This window comes from Rhamphochromis longiceps, linkage group LG1 (assembly GCF_057381845.1).
Source record: "Rhamphochromis longiceps isolate RC_006_pf linkage group LG1, R_longiceps_female_GT1.1, whole genome shotgun sequence".
In the NCBI taxonomy this organism is placed as follows: domain Eukaryota; kingdom Metazoa; phylum Chordata; class Actinopteri; order Cichliformes; family Cichlidae; genus Rhamphochromis; species Rhamphochromis longiceps.
The window spans coordinates 34,826,883-34,847,058 of record NC_140557.1 but is presented as its reverse complement, the minus strand read 5'-3'; the positions used below and the strand labels follow the sequence as shown (position 1 = coordinate 34,847,058).

General features: G+C 41.0%; 1 protein-coding gene across 1 annotated transcript; it reads left to right on the top strand.

The window, feature by feature from the left end:
- Positions 1 to 85: 85 nt before the first annotated feature.
- slc6a5 (solute carrier family 6 member 5) lies at positions 86 to 18,830 on the top strand. Its single transcript, XM_085407779.1, has 16 exons — positions 86 to 380; positions 1,392 to 1,865; positions 3,573 to 3,723; positions 4,243 to 4,374; positions 4,542 to 4,715; positions 6,145 to 6,295; positions 7,188 to 7,320; positions 8,272 to 8,406; positions 8,511 to 8,614; positions 9,633 to 9,757; positions 9,899 to 10,011; positions 13,279 to 13,410; positions 13,695 to 13,794; positions 15,000 to 15,100; positions 16,104 to 16,271; positions 17,475 to 18,830. Exons 1-16 carry the CDS (start codon positions 378 to 380, stop codon positions 17,628 to 17,630), a joined length of 2,352 nt encoding a protein of 783 aa, XP_085263905.1. The 5' UTR covers positions 86 to 377; the 3' UTR covers positions 17,631 to 18,830.
- Positions 18,831 to 20,176: the final 1,346 nt, after the last annotated feature.

Below are 20,176 nucleotides of genomic sequence, written 5' to 3'. Positions count from 1 at the left end.
AACATCCCACACTTCCTTAGAGACAAGTGTATTAATCAGGTTTTGGAAGGCTCTGTCCGGCGCTCACGCATTCAACGTGCGTAACCAGACAATTCACGCACGCACACACGCGCCCCCGTCGTCTTGTTCTCCTGTTGTCCCTTTAAAAATCCGAATCCAAGGCCAATGATTTATCAAACTCCTATTATCAAGAAAATGTCACAGGAAGGGCACCTTGCTCTGCACTGACGCAAACCCCACTCTTTCCCACGGAGCTATAGAAAAGCTTTGCAGTTGGTACTTTGCGGAGCTACAACCAGTCCGCTTCTAGTCGTCTCCTCATCGGGTTTTTTTTCCTTTACAGCTGTTTCCAGCCTGCTGGCAGAGCTCTGAAAAAAATGGTAAGTGTTCCAAACTAATTCGTGTAACTATTCTCCTGCAGTTTCATCTATCTATCCTCTGTCATCTGAGTGTATTCTCTTCTGTTTTTATGCTAATCTGGCACTTTTCTTGCAGGGGGGCACTGTTTAACGCTTTCAGGCGCTCGAGCTGTCCGTGGTGCTGAAATGCAGCTGTGGTTTCACACTGAAAAACTTTAACCGCCTTTTCTCTTCTGTGTCACCTAACCTTTTTATTTCTTTATTTCCGTTTTTAGAGAAAAATTTCAATGGGAAAGTTAACATTTGGTTGATCATGTCTATTTTTGTAACCTTTTTTTTTCTCAATTTACTCGCTTTCTACAGACTTAAACGGAAGCCAGGTAGTTAGTCCCCCGCTAAAAACACAACTAAGAAAACAACAAACCGGTCAGTAATTTTTCTTTTCTTTTAAGGATTTATTCCTGTTGGCCCCCCCCCCCCCCCCCCCCCCCCCCAAGTTACATTTCAGGGGAGTCATTTGTAATTCCACGCCCGTGGTCTGCTCACCGCTGGTAACGCCGGCGATCTTGCATGCCTGCGGGGAGAGCGAAGCCACCGAGAGACCCGCAGCAGCTTGTCTATTGCCCATAAAAATCAGTGGATGTGTGTGGCTGAATGACATGAGGGGGGAAATGGGGCGTAAAATTAAAGAATCTTGCAGAAAGCGAGAACCGGAGAAGCAAAAGCAACCCCCTCCCTCCAACAAGCACAAGAAGCACTTTCTCCACACACACACACACACACACACACACACACACACACACACACACACACACACACACACACTCGGCAGACATTGAGCTGAAACTATGGAGCGACCAGAGCCACAGCATACAACAGAAAAGGGAAAGAGCGTAATTTTTATTATGATTTTTTGTTTGTTTGTTTGTTTTTAGTCCCAGAGCAGCGATGGCCTGCAAACGCCTGCTGGTTTCATGGTTTCTGCCCTGCTTTTTCCTTTTATCTCGCTGATCTGTCGCTCCCATATTCCAGGATCTGTCTGACCACAGAGACATGGCCAAACAACCGGCCAGCGCTCCCACCGGCTACATCCCTGCGCAGCAGTCCGACGGAGCCGCGGGACTTACAGGAAACAAACCGGACAACACGGCAGCGTGCCCGCCGTCCACTCCTCGCCATCACCCGGCGCCTCAGCCGCCGCCTCCTTGTAACGAGCGCAACACTTTTTGTCCCGCGGAAAATAAACCGGGGGAACCGGACAGCAATAAAGAATACGGGACGTTTAAAAACACCCCGCCGGCCGTCCCCGGATCCGTTGCCGTTAATTCGGCCTTGAGGAAGGATTCCATCGGTTCGGCCCGCGGGGGGTCCGCCCAGTACGGCGACCCGCTCCGGGCCACCGCTGAGCAGAACAACACCGCAGGCAACTGGACGTCTATGAGCCAGACCACCATCATACTGGGAACAGATGGGAACACGTCTGTTCAGCCTGGAACCGTGGCGGGGGTAAGTCAGCTAAATGAACCGTTACCTTAACGGAGGGCGGCCGCTGTGGAGGCAGGTGCGGTGTGGATGTGTTTCCGCTCGTGGCTGATCGGAGAGCTGACTGGATTAACCTGCTGCCTCCAAACAGGGGGACAGTGCCACGCAGACCTTTAGTAATATCTCTGCTGTGAATAACAATCTGTGGAACTCTAAAAAAATGTGGTAGCTACCCCAGGCATTGATTTGTGACGGACGTGTTAAGCTGTTCATTTGTAGCCCCAGAACTTCTGAGCTGAATCAGAGGATTCTTTAAAAGTGGATCTTAAGAGGGAACCGTCATTGTGAGGACAGACCGTGGGTTCGTTGTCGGGATGCTTAAACAGTATTGTCTGATACATAGTTCGTGGTCTTTATTTAGTTATTTTTCTTTCATGCACCGGTTCGGGAAAGCCTGTATTGGGAGTGAGAGTGGTTCATTCAGCGTATGCAAAGATTGTAAGCGCGCGGAACGCCCACAGGTGTAACAGACTATGGTGAACCTCTTCGCAGTGATACCGGGTTGAATCACGCATGTGTTGTAATTTGGGTGGACCCTGAGCTATTTGCTGTCCTTGATTTGCGCAGCGTCTGTTCTGATGCTCTGCAGCAGTCTGCGGTGTCTGATCAAAACTTTAAAAACCGCTTATGTCAGCTAAACATGAGGAAAACAAAGCGCGCACACTGGGCTGTTTTGTTTATTCACGATTAGATCGCCCCTTTAGACATAAACCTATGGCTGTTTCCGGTGTTTTTTATTTTTCTTATTATTTTAGTTACAATTCTAAACTTGATTTGTGCTTGGTGGTGATAACATGGTTAATGAAAAAAAGAGAACTGAATCATACTCTCGCGGTATTCTCGGTGTTCCCTGCCCACACTTGGTATGGCCCAAAAGCCCAGGTGTTATCCGGCTGATAGACAGCGCTGTATTACAGGAGACTGCGGATTGTTTCCAATCCCCAGGAGGGCATCCCCCACCACCCCTACCATTTCACACGCTCACACTTACAGAAGCAGACACACAGACACATTCCCATGCAGCGCAATGTTTGTGAATCGGAATCTATATATTCAACACAGTCTATTTCCTGAATCTGATAAATGAGGTTCTGCTGTGTAAAAAAAAAAAAAAAAAGTTCTCCTGAATCGATCCTCAGGAAATGTTTTTAATCTCCGCATGAAATTCCACGAAGATTTCCAGCGGTTTGGTGGAGGTAACGGCCCTTAAGCGTAGCAGAGGATGAGACGAGTTACGTGTGTAAGCTTTGAGAGCCGCTATGGAATTCTGATTGTCGTGTGTAAAACGGAACAAAATTAAAACATAACGAACACAGTGAACAAAATGTAGATGGCCCAAAAAAAAAGTGTTTTGGATCGGATTCGTCAACATTTTGTAAATAAAAATGTTCCAGATTTTCAGTCAGCATGATGAATGTGGAAAAAACGCGCTTTGATCAGTGAGCATGTAATATTATTGTCTGTAAAGGACAATTCCCACCAGAATGATGAGTTACTCTTTTTAATTATGTATTTATAATTTGTTTTTAAACTAGAGAATGCTTTTTGTTGATGGGAGATGAGTTAGCCTGAGTGCTTCTTCTTGTGGTTACACTTAGCTTTAAAAAAAAAAAAAAAGATTATTATTACTTTTTCAAAACATTTTAGAGACTCAGTGTTTTCCCCCCTCAGGTTAACGAAGATGATGACGAAGGGGGAGATGAGAATAAGGCCAGAGGAAACTGGTCTAATAAACTGGATTTTATTCTGTCCATGGTTGGCTATGCAGTGGGACTGGGAAACGTGTGGAGGTTTCCTTATCTTGCCTTCCAAAACGGGGGAGGTAAGACTTTATGTGTGTGTGTGTGTGTGTGTGTGTGTGTGTGTGTGTGTGTGTGTGTGTGTGTGTGTGTGTTTTAAATAATAAAATAAAAATTTCAGTCAAGGCCGGAATTAGCCCCATTCATTCCTTTATCCTGTTAGGCCTGTAAGCATGCGAATGCTAAGAGAACTATGTTGAAAATGAATTAAAAAAATAGGTTATAGTGCTGGGATTTCCTCTGGTGGTGCGCAGATATAATGTGCTTACATCGCAAGCAAAATCGACTCTCATTATTTTAACTGGCATTCTTGTCCTTGTTATAACTGCTTTATATAGGAGTTATTATCAAATAATATCCTTAAATGTTGCAGAAGTCATTAAAAGCTGCCGTATGTTTTTCCCCATATGCCGAATGTTTTTTTTTAGAAGCAGCCAAGTACACACTTCACGTTTGATGATTTTCACTTTATTCCATAGTTAGGTTCAGACTTTGGTGCTTCTGAAACTCCGCTCTGTAGCCTGGTCTTTAATTCCCCGCAGGAGCTTTTTTGATCCCCTACCTGACCATGCTGGGCATCGCTGGGATCCCAATCTTTTTGTTGGAGGTTTCCCTCGGCCAGTTTGCAAGCCAAGGGCCAGTGTCAGTGTGGAAATGCATCCCCGCTCTGCAAGGTAAACTGGCCCATCTCCTCATCTTTAAGAAATATAATTTTAAAAAAAGAAATAAAAAAGAAATAAACATATAAAACCCAAATAAAAAATAAATACATTTTATAATCACGAGTTCTCCACTTTCCTTAAGAGTAATTTATCTATTTCGTCTCATTTATTTATTTTAGGTTGCGGGATTGCCATGTTGATAATATCTGTCTTGATAGCCATATACTATAATATTATAATGTGCTGGACACTGTACTACCTGTTCGCTTCGTTGAAGGGCTCACTGCCATGGGCTAACTGTAGGAATGAGTGGAACACGGTGGAATGTAAGGACAAAGACATGCTGCTGTTAGGTAAGACACACACCTTCACACACACATACACACACACACACACTAGAAAAGCACCCCACTCTCCACAATACGCAATGCGTCATGCCTCCCTCAGCTAAGGTGTCCTGCAGTATAATGAATACTGACCTGTGATCTCTGCGGCGTTTCACTCTGAAAAATACTTAAACTTAAGAGCACCCAGTTTGTTTTCTATATGATCCGGTTGGATTGTTAGAGACCAGTAAAGTAGGGGATGAAGGCCCCAGGGAGATAAAATCCCACCTGAAACACGCTATATTTATATCTTCGATTATTCTTTTGTGTGATTCTGTCAGATTAAAGCATTGCTTCATGTTTTAAAGCTGCAGCATGGGGCAGAAGCAGCCTGTTAGTGGTCTGACACTGAATTAAACTGTGGATAAAATTATGTTTTAGCAAAGAAAACATAAAAGCGGAGAATCGAAGGCGTCTTGGCGTCGATTTGCATCGAATAAAAGTCGAAAGAGGCTTCACTTTGTGTAATATTTGCCTTTAGCGATTCTGTGAATTCAGCACAAAAACTGCTTGCTTGACAAATTTACTGTACAGGCTGAGCTGCTGCAGTGCTGCAGTGAGCCCGAGACTGACCCCTGCTGGATGAAACGGGAAGGCCTATTCGGGTCTGCATGTCTGCGTCTTTTGAATAATGAAGCAGACAAGAGGGAGCAAAAACGTGAACTATGTAGCCTGACGTATGTTAATGTGTTTACATATATGATTTTATCGTGTGGGTGAGCGAGGTCTGAACAGGTTTGCAATGCAATGCACAAGCTCTGCAAAAATAATCTGTTATATGCATACTTTAATGTTTCCCTGAGATGTGGATATATTAAAATATGTATATGGAGTAATATTACACTACAATGTAATTTTTAAAGCTATATTTGTGGCCTAGGGTCATAAAGGATTCATGTCATGTCATCGCATGTTGTCCACTGAGTGCCCCCCTCCAAAAAACGAACAAACAACAACAACAACAACAACAACAAAAACAACAACGAGTTGCACAAGTGTGCAAAGCGCAATTAAAAAAACGTCCTGAATCATTAAGGCCCAGTTAATATAAGCTTGAAATGACTGAAAATAGAGTCATATAAAAAGCTTAAACCTACTTCTGTCTACCTTGTTTGCATGAAAAAAATATATAAATAGTGAGAACAGGGCTCAGAAACATTTATTTAATCATATTCAGCAGTGCAGGATTTTAACAAATACAAGTGGAAGAAGTTTCCAGTGAGGCTACACTACACTGTACACTGTATCCATCTGGCCGTTTCCTCCCACTTCTTACTCACATCCATCTCTTCACCCCAATTCAGAGTGTGTACCTGAGCGGGCAGTAAGTTGTGTCCCACAGCAGCTCTCTGCCAGCCTCTCCAAGCTGACGTGTATTGATTTCTGATTGGAACAGACTCATGCATCCTGCGGGACAGAAACATCACGTCCATCAAGAACTCCACTTTCTGCACGTTGGCAAACACAGCGGGAAACCTGACAAAGCTGCTAAACATGAGTATGGATGGAAACAAGACATATGTCAGCCCCAGCGAGGAATACTTCAAGTGAGTGAATCCTCTGGCCAAAATAAAATGTTGTTTTCAATTCCTGAAAAAAAGATCTATACACTTTTAGCCAGATTTAAAAAAAAAAAAATACATTTATGACTGGATGAAAGACAGAATCTGATATTTTTTTAAAACCATTCTCTGCAGTCCTCAAGCCATCAAAAAAGTGATCATTTTGCTTCAGTAAAAAGTTCATGGACACTTAGATAAGGTTTATTCCTAATAATTCTAGTTTTATATCTTCTTGTTTTATATTTTGCATTTCCTTTTAATGTGACAACACACAAGTACATGTCCAGATAGTTGCCTGAAGCCACAAATTAATCTTTTAATTTCATACCCCACAAAATCACCCACATAGGAGATATTCACGTAAAACACTGCAAAAATAATCTCAAAAATGTACAAAAAAGTACAGCACAATAATAATAAAAAAAAGTCCTGCAGCATTTTATGAAAACATGTTTATGTACACTTTAACAACAATATAAAGACAGAAAAAGCAGAAGGAAAGAAATCAAGTCCGGAGTGGGGTAATCGTACTGTTTTCCATATACAAGGAAAAAACTGTACAGAGACTTTGTAGTTCTCTCTTATTGCACTCATTCAGCTTAATATCTTTAAACACAACGAGGCTATCCTCGCAATATATAATTAATGATGATTTATGGAGATTTGTGTCAAAAGTTGGGCAAAAAAAAACAACTTACATAAATCTTACATCTCTGGCAGACCCTCTGACATGTTTGGGACTCTGTAATAAATGACTCGGCAAAATGAAAAAACAAACAAACAAACAAACAAAAACAAAAAGTGTCAGCATGAACTTTTGATCTGCATTGTTTTTTGTTTTTTAGACTTAACCTTTCTGTTTGAATAACACCTGCAGGTACAATGTGCTGCACATTTCCAAAGGGATTGAATATCCAGGAGACATCCGCTGGCCTCTGGCCGGCTGTCTCTTCTTGGCCTGGCTCATTGTCTACGCCTCTTTAGCCAAAGGAATCAAGTCATCGGGAAAGGTAACAAACTAAAAACAAAACTAAAACCTGCCTTCCGATGTCTTTCTGCTTGAAGTTTGAAGCTCAGAAGACATGCTGCTATTAGTTTTCCTTTGATTGCGTTCCCTTTAATGATAATATCGCCACCTAGTGATGAAGTATGTGACACACAACCTTTTATGAGGAAAAACTGTCATTTCCAAAAATGTAAAAATAACGCAGATCTGAGTTTATTTCCAAGAAAAATTTCATATGCAAATACCCAGAGTCTAGAGAAACGCAAAACAAGTGCATTATATTGTGTTTAATAAATTATCTACTTCACAGCGATTCTTTTAAACTCCGTGTTTGAGTTTTTTTCTCTCGTAAGAAATACTTAAATGTTACTTAAAATAACTGAAAGCTATTTTCTTAGTTTAAAGAAAGCAAAAGAAGGAAAAAATAAATACATAAATATATAATTTATAAATATATAAAATGCTGTTCAAGCCCAGGTGAATGTTAGAGCTGCTTTAAAAAGACAGTCTTATGGTCTCAGACCAAAACAACACCCAGAAACTGAATAAAGTTGCGATTGTTGTATTGTGGTGCCCTCTGGTGGACATAGAGATGAGCTGCAGCACACATAAGCCTGTCACTGTGGAGTGGAGCTTCAGGCCTGTGTCAGAGGTTTTTCTGTAATAATTGTAAACTTGGGATTTTTTTAGTGTACAAATTCCTGTTTGCACCACAATCTGGATCAAAAGTGATCCTAATATAATCCTAATATATATGTTAATAATAGTGTTTTTTTTTTGATGAGAAACAGCTAACTCTTGAAAAACTAAATGTTTAAAAGTCCACACACAAAGAGAGGGATATAAATGATCTTACAAAGTTTACTGACTTTGACCGTTTTATGAAAAAAACTGTTTTATCTTTGCATGTGTGTGTGTGTGCTGATGTTGCTCATTTCTTTTCTTTTCTCATTAGGTGGTGTATTTCACCGCCACGTTCCCTTACGTGGTGCTCGTCATCCTCCTGATCAGAGGAGTGACCCTTCCTGGTGCCGCTGACGGCATCCTCTACTTTATCACACCAAAATGGGAGAAACTAAATGATGCAAAGGTAACCAGAATTTCCTCACTGAATTCTACAAACACTAAAGTACAGACAGAAAAGAGGCCTTCCAGTTCTTGCCCTTCTCCTGCAGCTGCTCCTCTCTCCCTCAGGTGTGGAAAGACGCTGCCACTCAGATCTTCTTCTCCCTGTCGGCTGCTTGGGGCGGCCTCATCACGCTGTCTTCTTACAATAAGTTCCACAATAACTGCTACAGGTAAACACATAAAAGGTAAACTATGCTTCTGGCAGACAAATTCCACCTGTCACCACAGATGCATGACGCTATGTCTGAATGTGTCTGAATGTCTGGTAGGATGAAATGTCAGTAATAAATGTGACTTTTTGCAGCAAGCTGTTTCTTTCATTTTCTCTCAATTTGTTCTTCCTGTGCTATGTTTTATCGCTAAAGTAATCCACAGCATTTGAAGCCAAAAAATGCAAAAGCCTAAATGTGTGAAACTCTTTTGATTCACAAGAAATATATCTATCTATCTATCTATCTATCTATCTATCTATCTATCTATCTATCTATCTATCTATCTATCTATCTATCTATCTATCTATCTATCTATCTATCTATCTATCTATCTATCTATCTATATATATATATATATATATATATATATATATATATATATATTACTCCATGCAGTCACAATATCTGCACATTAACTGAATATACACATGGTTCATTACTATAAATGAAAGCTTAGTAGTATTATCCACTATTATATATTTGCCAATTGTGTTTTTTAAATGTTGTACACAAGACAGGGCTCTAAGTATGAGAGCATCAGAGACATTATCAGAGGGATGTGACACTCAGATCGATGAAATGTTTGAGAATTCAGTTGCCGTAAAGATGGTGAAAGAAGTTTGACTTCTTATGAAAAGCTTTTCAAATCATTACTCTGTGGCAAAGTTGGCAAACATTAATAAACAAAAAATCCAATTTGACTCGATGGTAATGAGATTTTTATGTTCCAGTGATCATTTTAATTCAAATGAATTTAGGCAATGCTTCAAAATAACCGCCCAAATAAGTGCCAAGAGACGTTGCAAGATGGCTTCCTCATCCCGAGACCTGGTTCTAGAAGGACTTTGGCACCACTGGACAGTTTTCATATTCATATTTCTATGTTTTAAATACTTAAAAACTCTTGAAGTCACAACAAATATATTTGCTCACTTCACGTTTCTCCTTTCTCTTCTTGTTTTCCTTTTCATTGCAGGGACACTATCATAGTGACATGCACAAACAGCGCCACCAGTATATTTGCTGGGTTTGTCATCTTCTCTGTCATTGGTTTTATGGCACATGAGTTAAAGGTGCCAATAGAGAAGGTGGCTGATGAAGGTAAGCTCCCAAACTGGCCGGCAGTAGCATGAGGTCAGCACCGCTTTTATCTGCACTTGAGACAGTGTCTATGTATTCCTATTGAAATACCATACATGTAGTATATATGTTTGTCTGTGTGTGTGTGTGTGTGTGTGTTAGGTCCAGGTATAGCTTTCGTGGTGTATCCAGAGGCTCTGACCAGACTTCCCCTGTCTCCTTTCTGGGCAATCATCTTTTTCCTTATGCTCCTGACCCTTGGCCTGGATACTATGGTAACCTTTACATCCTCTTAATACTAATGAAAAAAAAATCAAGTTCCAAGTTTAAATATGAGCTATGGCATTTGGAAGTTATAGCTGGAAACAGGCAAACAATTTGCCCATAAAATGACTTTTAAGTAACTCTATTTGAACTTACATGTTAAAGAACATGAAACATCACTTTTAGTCTTTGCTCTACTGCTGGAGTAAAATCCTGCACAAGCTCTCCATCTGCTAAAGATGATGTCAGTCTTCTTACCCGAATCTGAGCAAGACATGCAAACAAGAAAAGAGTTTCCTTTTTTTTTTAGCCAGTTGGTGGCAGAAGAGCTCCACACTACCTATGAAACCAATCATCACCCTCTTGTCCACCACAGTGTTTGCGTAGAGGATGAGATGATCTTGTTCTTGTGCTTGAGAGAAACATCTCTCACCTCATCTCTCAGTGTGTTCGTCTTTGATTGTCTTCCTTGCCCTGTTTCCTCACTTCTTAGTGCGTCCCAACTGAGATGGAGGCAAGAAGGAGAAATGAGGAGAAAAGGCTTGAGGGCAACACGTATTTAAGAAAAAGTGACACTCTCACTTCTGAGCAAGATTACAAGAATGTTAAAATATTCGTTTTTTTTTAAATTACAAGCACAAACGAGGAGCACAAAGTTTGATTTTCTTTATTAACGAATATAACTTATAAATACAAAAGGAATATTTAGTAGTCTCTTTCTGCCAAAGCTTGTATAGTCCAGTTGTGTGTCACTTAAAACATAAAATGAAAAAATGAGCTGATAATGGCTAAAAAGCTCTGTGAAGTGCAGAGTTGGGGATAATTGTAAACATTTTCAAGCAATAATTAATATAAAAAATATGAATAAAAAGCGCAGTGAGGGGAGGTTGTTTCGTTCAAGGGTCAAGATTAGGGAAACCAATCTCGACCTTGATGCCAGTGTTCATTTTTAATGTGTAATGTGTTTGTAAACGAGGTGTCGTGAGACGTTGGTCTGTCAGGTAAATGATCTGTTTCTGCTGTGGTAGGTATTCAGGCCCACTTTGTTTTAATTTTGCTGAAGATCTCAAAGTTTGTGACAGTCAGAAACACGAGTCTCTTGACTTTTGTTTGCTCCGAGGTTAACATTTGGGTTTGGTAGCTGATGTATAAACACTGCACACTGCACACATTGACCCAATTAACATAATTACAAATGCACAGCACCCGCTGTGACTGATTTCACCTGAAGTGCCTGAGCTCTCCAGGTACTTGAACAGAGGGGAGTCTGTGTGATTGGAGTGAGTGAAACTAGGTTGACCTTAAAGTCTTGGAGCAACATCAGGAAGTAAAAACAACAATCAAATGTGATATGTGAACACAGTGCTTTACACTGTGGGTGATAAGAATTCATTTTGTTAACCATTCCATCACAGAAATGATGGAAAGATCAATCGTAATATTAATAAAACCACTCCAGCTGCAGTTTGAGCATATGGAGTGTGGAGAATACCAACAATAACTGCACAGATTTAAGATATAATTCATTTTCAGGAAGCTATTCTACACTAAAAATGTTTATGTCCAAAATTCTCAGTGGATAATGTAAAACATTACATTTAATGGAAGCTGACCAAATAATACTGAATTGATTAGTATACTTTCAGTTCATACCAAGCTTATTTTCCTTAATGATTAATTAAGCGTGTAAATAAACCATTGTTTTTATATTTTTCATTTGCATTTTACTCAAAATGCAGTACATCAGTTTTGGGCCCCTTTTCCCTTCAGGACTGCTTTAATTTTTCATGAATTCAACAAGTTGCTGGAAACATTTCTCAGAGATTTTAACATGACAGCTTCATTCAGCGTCAGCATCACTAGGTTTGAACTTCCGCAGGTTGTTTTGAACAGTTGTTGCCACATGATTGGATGGTTAGATTTTTGTGTCAAAAAGCAATAGCTTACAAAGTGGCCTGTGCCTTTACATTTTAAAAAGGAATTACAGTAAACAAAAAACCTATAAGGTTTTCATTTTAAACTATATATCTGTCTATGATATTGATCTATTGTAACATTTACTTACTTTAGATATCATTTACAATTTGTATTTGGAAATTGTTTTAATTCTTCTAATGTCAAAACAATAATTCCACTAGCAGATCCATAAATGTAAAAGTGAAAGACAAGTATACTGAAAAACTTCAAACTGACTATATTATTGCTCCATGTCAGCACTATGTTTTCCTAAAAGAACCCAAAACGGTTTCATTTGGACCCACTAGCCATGATATCGGTTACTGCGCTGAGTTATGCCTCACGCAGCTTCAGCGAACAAACACTTTTCGTCTTCGGGATGTTTTTAAAGTCCAGAGCACCTCCCGCCATGATCCTGGGTAAACAGTTCCTGATAAAACACAAACTCCTTCAAGTGCATTGTGATGCTCCTGAGCTGAGCAGAGGAGCAGAGGGCACAGTGGTGCATTAAGACACAAGTAAACAGTAACAGTAAATGATGATGTTACTTTGCCTTGGCAGCAGCAGCACAGAGGAGAGTGCTGCTGCTGTGGTTTTGTTGTGGAACGCAGCTCAGCAGTAATAGGCTTGGGATGTTGACGGGAAATTAGTTTTGGGAGCTCAGGAGGAAAAGGAAGAAGTGGGGAAGTGACAGATAGCTTGATGGCAGCGCCATTTCTACAATAAACTTATGCATACGCACACACTATACAACCCTCGCTCAATTTTCATGTTTATGTATTCATCCGCTGCTGTCCTCTGGGTTCCGAGTCCCTTTTACCATCATGTTACATTTGCAATTCTCTAGACAGGCTCATCCTATCAAAGTCTATCCATTGTAAACTAAATCCTTCATACTTATTTGTTTTCAGAAGTTCTTCTGCTCAGGGTTAGAATAATGTTCTTTATTTGTTTGCGAAATAAATGAAATTATGTGTTTATTGGATGAACCGAAGACAAATGCTGGATGCTAAAGTTATGACAGCAGCGGCCGCTTGGATTCAGATGAGGTAAACTTGCTGACTTGAGGCTTTTTATTTAGTGGAATTGCTGCTACGCCCTGGCCTGGGTGGACAATTGTTAGTGATTCTGTAGTGGAGCCAAGCAGGATTACTGTAAGCTGTTGCCAAAAGTATTAATATTAAATAGGAATCATAAAGAGTTGGCGATTGTTTTCAGCAAATGCAATGTTTGAACAACGTGTTTATTAAACATCTGCCATGGTTAAACACATTTCCTCCCTAGTTCTCTTTAATATTCCCCCCTTCTCATCTCCATCCCAGTTTGCCACCATCGAGACCATAGTCACCTCTGTGTCAGATGAGTACCCCAAATACCTGAGGAAACACAAGCCGATCTTCACCCTGGTCTGCTGCGTCTCTTTCTTCATCCTGGGATTTCCCATGATCACAGAGGTATGTGCTCTGCTGCACTCTGGGTTCACAGTGGATACTTGAGCATTCTCCTTGCACCCTCTGACTCTGACTTTGAATACAATGCCAATTTTTCTGCATGTCAAGCAAAGTTCTGGCCTTCAGATGTCAGGTGCAATGATTGGAACAGTAGGCTGAGTCTTATTAAAAGGAAGTTGTGACCGTGGACAAATCCAAGTGTCGGGTGACAGGAGGGATGACATTGCAGGATGAAGGCTGAATAGATTTTGTAATATTTTCTGTGTGTGTGTGTGTGTTTGTTACAGAGTGGGATGTACATGCTCCAGTTGGTGGACACGTTTGCGGCCTCCTATTCTTTGGTCATCATTGCTATCTTTGAGCTGGTGGGGATTTCGTACCTCTATGGTAAGTACACGAGCTGCCATGAAAGCTCACTTTAAGGCCACTCTAGGTTCAGCATGTGAAGTCACAGCTGTGATTTTTTCTTTCCACAGACAGTACCTTTAATCTGCATTCTGTTTAATGGTCAATAGGGGGCGACTGCTCTGGTTGCAAATGTAGACAGATAAGATCATAAGGACAGATTAAATTTGATCTAGTGAATACTTCTCTGATGATTTCATGGCCTTTTGGGCAAACTTACGGTTGCCAAGTTGTTATTTTATAAGTCTGTTGTTTTTTCAGTCAAACCAATAGGTGACATACCTATACCCACTTTTTTTTCATTTGTATTTCTTACATAAAAAGCCAGTGCCAGTTTGATTGTGTGTTCAGAGAGGCATATGCATATAATAGAATAATAAATGCAAGAATACCTTTCTCTTCTGAAAATCTAGATATCTGATATTGTGTGTGTAATTTCTTTGCTTTGACTTTGCTTCTGTGACACATTTCCACAGACAGCAGGGCCAAACTGTATAATCAGCCGAGAGACCCTAAAATATTACTGTCAGTGCAGGGTGCAGCAGAGAATGTTGGTGGTTTTTGAGGCATTTCTATTCCTGAACTTAAAATCCTTTGTCATAGTAAAACAGATAAAATCAAAATATCTTCAGGCTGTAGCAGTTTTAACAAGAAAAAAAAAAATCAAACTGAAAAGAACAGCATAGTTAAAATAACGGGTTTCTGCATCTCAATTATGCGTATCTGCAAAAGGGGACAATCGTCCAAAGCTCCTTTGTGCTGGAAACGAATTCTCACTTGTTAATCCTGCGGTGACCACTAGGAGTCTCTGTTGTAATGCACAAGTCTCTGTCACACACACAGGCAGAGAGCTCAGGTGTGTATCAGAAGGCTGTTACCAAGAAGCAAAGCTCGCCTCCAGTTTGTCATCAGTGCAGGTGACATATTGAAATGATTGTGTGACTCTGCCACTTCATGTCACTCACAGTTATCCGTCAATAAAGGCAGAGGAATGAAGCCATCTGCTCACTCACTTTTTCCAGGGACCACAGAAACGCATTCACATGTGCTCATAAGGACAGATTGAATTTACCGATCCTTTTTTTTAAAGGGACGTTATCAAACCCAGGTCACACTCCATGCCTTCTCTCTGGAAACCACCCATTTCTCTTCTTTTATTTCTTCTCTTTTTTCTTCTTCCTTTGCAGGCCTACAGAGGTTTTGTGAGGACATTGAAATGATGATTGGTTTCCAGCCAAACCGATTCTGGAGACTGTGCTGGGCCTTTGTGACTCCAACCATTCTGACGGTATGTTTGTTTTTGCTCATCTCATTCCCTGGTATGCGCATACACGCACACTCACTCACACACACACACACACACACACACGCTCACACACACACACACACGCACACAGACACTCGTACACATGGGCACATATGAACATGTGCAGCCCAAAATGCCTCTATTTTCACTGTCTTCTTTCAAGTTCATTGATTTGCAATCATAAAGGAACAGAGGAGAAATTGCTCCTGTACTCAGAAATCGAAAAATTATTTCCTCCTTCACATTCCCGTCATGTCACAGGTTCTCACGTTGATTGTCATTTCAAAACTGAAGCTGCCAAATTCCAAATGTGTCAGCGTTTGATCTGCACTGAACATGTACATGATCAGTAGAGAGTATACACATATCTCCAAAGAAACCTGTCTCTGTAAAGCTGAGAGTCTTTACGTAGAATTCTGTGTAGTCGAAGTTCACTACAAAGGCACGTAAGAGCTGGACACTGGCCAGCATTAATGTTAGTAGTCGTAATGGAAACTACTGTGCCTCCAAAGCAGAGGTGACGATGACAAATGGAGCAGCAGTCGAGGCGGCTGGCCATCTTGCTGCTCTCTCTCTCTCGAGATCACATTTCCTCCGGGAGCTCATTGATGCACAGCCTCCGGCTAACCTAGTTCTGTCTGCCATCTTTTCTCTGTTTGTATTCCTTTTGGTCTTATTCTAATCCTTTCAAACCAAATTCACTTTTTTATACTTTTTCCACCCCCCCGACCCACTCCTGCCTTTCCTGTTTTTGTACTCTCTGCATATAATACAACTAAAGATCTAATTTTCTCATTGATATAGAACAGCAGACAAAGTTTTAGCCTTGGACCCTGAGGTCAGTGCAGTTAAGCTACTACACAGTCCATACCAGTCAGTGCTGACAATCACTGCACAGTTGAGCAGCATCAGGTAACAGCAGTTGAAATACCGTGCTGTGACATTTCATCTAACAAATGTTTCTCGGATTTCCGGGCGTGTGCAGGGCATCCTGGGGCTGAGTCTCTACCAGTGGAAGGTGATGACATATGAGGACTACACCTACCCCACCTGGTCCATGGTTATGGGCTGGCTCATGGTCATCTGCTCTGTAATCTGGATCCCCATCATGTTCGTCATTAAGATGCACCTGGCCCCCGGCACCATCATCGAGGTAATAATTGTGATAAAACTGTCACGTAATGTTTTGGGTTTGTCTGCTACGCACACACTGTCCCACATGCATCTTTGTCTCTTTCTCTTTCTCTCTCACGCCCACACACACACACACACACACACACACACACACACACACACACACACACACACACACACACACACACACACACAGGCGCGCGCACTGTCGAGGAAATCAATAGTCTCATCCTTCGCTCATTAGCAGAGAGAGGAAGGCTGCAGGCTGAGTATTAATTTGAACATTTTTTCTGGGAGTCTTGTGGGTCTCTTTAAAATGCTTTGATTAATGGATGATGATGATGACGAACGGGCCTTTCTGGTCTAACATCTTTGTGCGCTCTGTATCTGACAGCAGCCTCTATCACACACCTCTAACGCTACATTTGATTTGCTTTGCTTTTCTTGATCATAATTAGCGCGTAATCATCACAGTGTCAAATCCTTTTTCACCTCGAAATTCTGCACACAATGCCCCATAGTGACAAAGTCAAAAAGTTTGCTTGAAATTTTTGCAAATTTATTAAAAATCAAACAAAATGAAGCACATACACAAATCTTCACAGCCTTTGCCATGACACTCAAAATTGAGCTCGGGTCCTTCCTGTTTCCACCGCTGATCTTTCAGATGTTTCTACAACTTAACTGAAGTCCAGCTGTGGTAATTCAGTTGATTGGACATGATTTGGAAAGGTACACACCTGTCCACATGTAGTTCTTGGTCCCATCTCATTAACTGAGGCGAAGGCTCATTTTCCAAAATAATAGTGAACCCCAACACGCAGCCAAGATAACAAAAGATTGGCTTCAGGACCACTCTATGAATGTCTTTGAATGAACACCTCTTGAGAGATCAGAAAATGGCTGTGCACCGATGCTCCCCCATTCAACCAGGTTCTGCAAAGAAGAAGAACAAAAAATATGTGTGCAAAGCTTTTAGAATCATACTCAGAAAAATTTGAGGCTGTACTTCCTGCCAAAGGTGCATCAACAAAGTATTGAGCAAAGGCTGTGAATATTTATGGACATGTTAAATGTGCAAGAAGTAGCTTTATCAATGTGTTAAAAGTCAGGGCAAAAGCCAAATAAAATGTAATTTAACAAGAGGCCAGCATTTGTTAAAGAGAGCAGTTCATGTATTATCGCTACCTGTAAGTGCTCTGTGTTTCCTGTTGTCATGCAGCGCCTGAAGCTGGTCTGCTCCCCTCAGCCTGACTGGGGTCCTTTCCTGATGAAGCACCGTGGAGAACGCTACCAGAACATGATCGACCCACTGGGAACCAGCTCCCTGGGCCTCAAGCTGCCCCCCAAGGACTTCCAGCTTGGTTCTTACCAGTAGCAGCCATCCTGACAGCACCACATCCACCACTTCCAAGCCCTGTAGGAGGCACTGGTGGGTGGTGGGAATCGTCTCCATCCCCACGTCTTCTCCCTTCTCTCTCTCTCCTGCTCTGTACTTAAGCCTTCTTTGCTTCTTGTCTTCTTTGCTTTATCGTGGATGTGGAAACAAGCTCCTTCTCTTCTTCCTTTATGTCTGCATCATGTCCTTTCTTCTCTCAGGGAGGAGTAGCTGCCCAAGTGGAGTCTACTCTTCCACTGCTGCTTTGTACACTCTTAATGGGCTACCATTGCCTCCCACACATGACCGCTGATTACTCCAGAACCCTTCCCAGGGATCTTTATTCCAAGAGAAAAATTGTGTCATAAAATGACACAGCTCAGACTGCACTTGCAATATTAGACTCACCCTAGTTGCTCCCTATGGAGTTGTGTGTATTTCTCTGTGTGTGCGCGCGTGAGTTTAAGTGTATGTGCGTGCCATCAAATTCGTGTGTACAGATAATGAATCATCTTGGTGCAAGCAGACACAGGAAAACAAAAAGAAAATTGAGCGACAGAGAAAAAAACCCCCCAAAAACAAAAAATGGCACAACGAGCTCAGTGGGGATCTTTGTTTGGTTCCATCTGTGTACAAAATTCCATCGGCAATACAAATAATATCAACTGCCTGGAAAGAAAAAAAAACACAATTTGCTCTGTTATCACATTTTGTTCCTATCCAGCAGTATATATGTATATTCATATGGGCTTCCACTCAGTCGCTATTGCTTTGTCAAAAATAGATTATAAGATCTGCAATTTGTGCCTCTTACATCCCGGTAGAGTAGCGAATGCATCCTGATTACTACTTTCCGTAGATACACTTTGGCCTCAGATGACTCTACAGTATGGTACAAACTTGGGTTTATTTTTCATTCTGAACCCGAGGGACCATTTGTGATACCCTCTCTCTTTGTCTATTTATTAAGTTGTATTCCTGCTGTATTGTCCTAGAATTTAAAGTAGCACATTCCTAACGTAGGAGTAGTCTAGCCTTCCTCTAGAAGGTGATAACGTGGCCATTTAACCTTCTAAGGTCTGAAAACCTAGTAGTCGGTATTTGTGCATATATTTTAGACGTGTATTTGTGAAAGTGCTAAGCCAGCTGACGAAACCTTCTTTCCAATATACATCGCATCAGTAGAGTAACAGTGTAATATATATATATATCTATATATATATATATATATATATATATAGCAGTGATAGAGGTAGCAAGACAGGGACTCGCATTTGTGTGTCTGCGTGTGTGTGGGAGGGGCAGTAATGCCTCTCTGAACCCTAGTTGTGGAATATTTTGTACAAAAAAAAGACTTTCTTCAAGTAGTAAGCGTGTGTTGTTGTCCTGTCCTCAAAAAATTAGGAACTGCTGCTATATGTGAGCAGATGAAGATTAGAAAATGGCCTCCTTCTATCCTGGAAGTGTACTTTGTCTCTTGTTGTTTGTGGTAGAGCTCTTGAGACCTCTTTGTCATTTCAGACGTATGCCTCGCTTCTACGTGTGTCCTCATGAAAACAGGGTCTCAGGTATACTCGATCCCTTCAGACTACTCTGGTAGCTGTGGGAACAGTAGCAGCCAGTGCACAGAAAACAGCAGAGCCACCCCGTGCTTAATTATAATGGGAACGGTGTGGAAGTGTGTTGCAAAAGGTCAGATAATCTCAATGCAGCACTGCTTTGGTTTTGCTTGCTGTTGCTTCGGTGCAATGAATATACAAGATACACAAGTGATTTAGCCTGTTTTGACCAACCCTGTGCACTGCTAAAGGAGGGTCATTATGAGTCAAATTAATTAAAAAGAAAGTCACATTTCAAAACTGGAACTTTAATTAGCTCTTGAAACAGTTTTGTTGATCATCAATGCACTGATTAGTTTCATTCGAAAAGGCAGAAAATTCTGAGCTCTCACCAACTTCTACTCACACTGTGATCCTGTAGAATTAGCCATAATGCTGTAATTTAGCACATATTTCCCTTTAACTCATCCTGTTAAGATATCCTCAGCACAAATGAGCCACTGTTTCTGGGGGCGTAAAAGTCATCTCCTTATGTAACGCCACAGCAACTTGAAGAACAGTTCAGTAAAGCTCAGCAGGTAGACAGACAGGCTTTGCACCCTCTTGAAATGTCACATGTGTGGCAGCCAACTTTTACTTTGTGGGCTGCCAACCAATTACCTTCAAAGTAACACCATGTATCCACTCGAAAGCAATTAGTACTTTCCACAATTTGACCAGTTGGATATGCATTTTCATGCTGACAAAATTCCTAATTGGCTTTACTATGCTTTTAACACTGCAGGTGATGAATTGTGGAATGGCGTAAGCATTCTTAATGGAGGCTGCAGGTATAGATTCTATAACAGTAGACAAGAGTTTAAATGTCTCCTTAACTATTTCTCTAAGCCATGTATTTTCAAGAACTTGACATGTACATAGCACAGATTGTGATCAAAGAGGTTTTATGGTTTGAAAACAAAACGCGATCAATGTTAAATAGTGTGC

What these genes read in the sequence shown, in the direction of transcription:
- slc6a5 (XM_085407779.1), top strand. An exon ending in TGCCTTCCAAAACGGGGGAG is followed by an intron (nt 3,724 to 4,242) that starts GTAAGACTTTAT and finishes AATTCCCCGCAG; the next exon opens with GAGCTTTTTTGATCCCCTAC. An exon ending in CCCTTGGCCTGGATACTATG is followed by an intron (nt 10,012 to 13,278) that starts GTAACCTTTACA and finishes TCTCCATCCCAG; the next exon opens with TTTGCCACCATCGAGACCAT.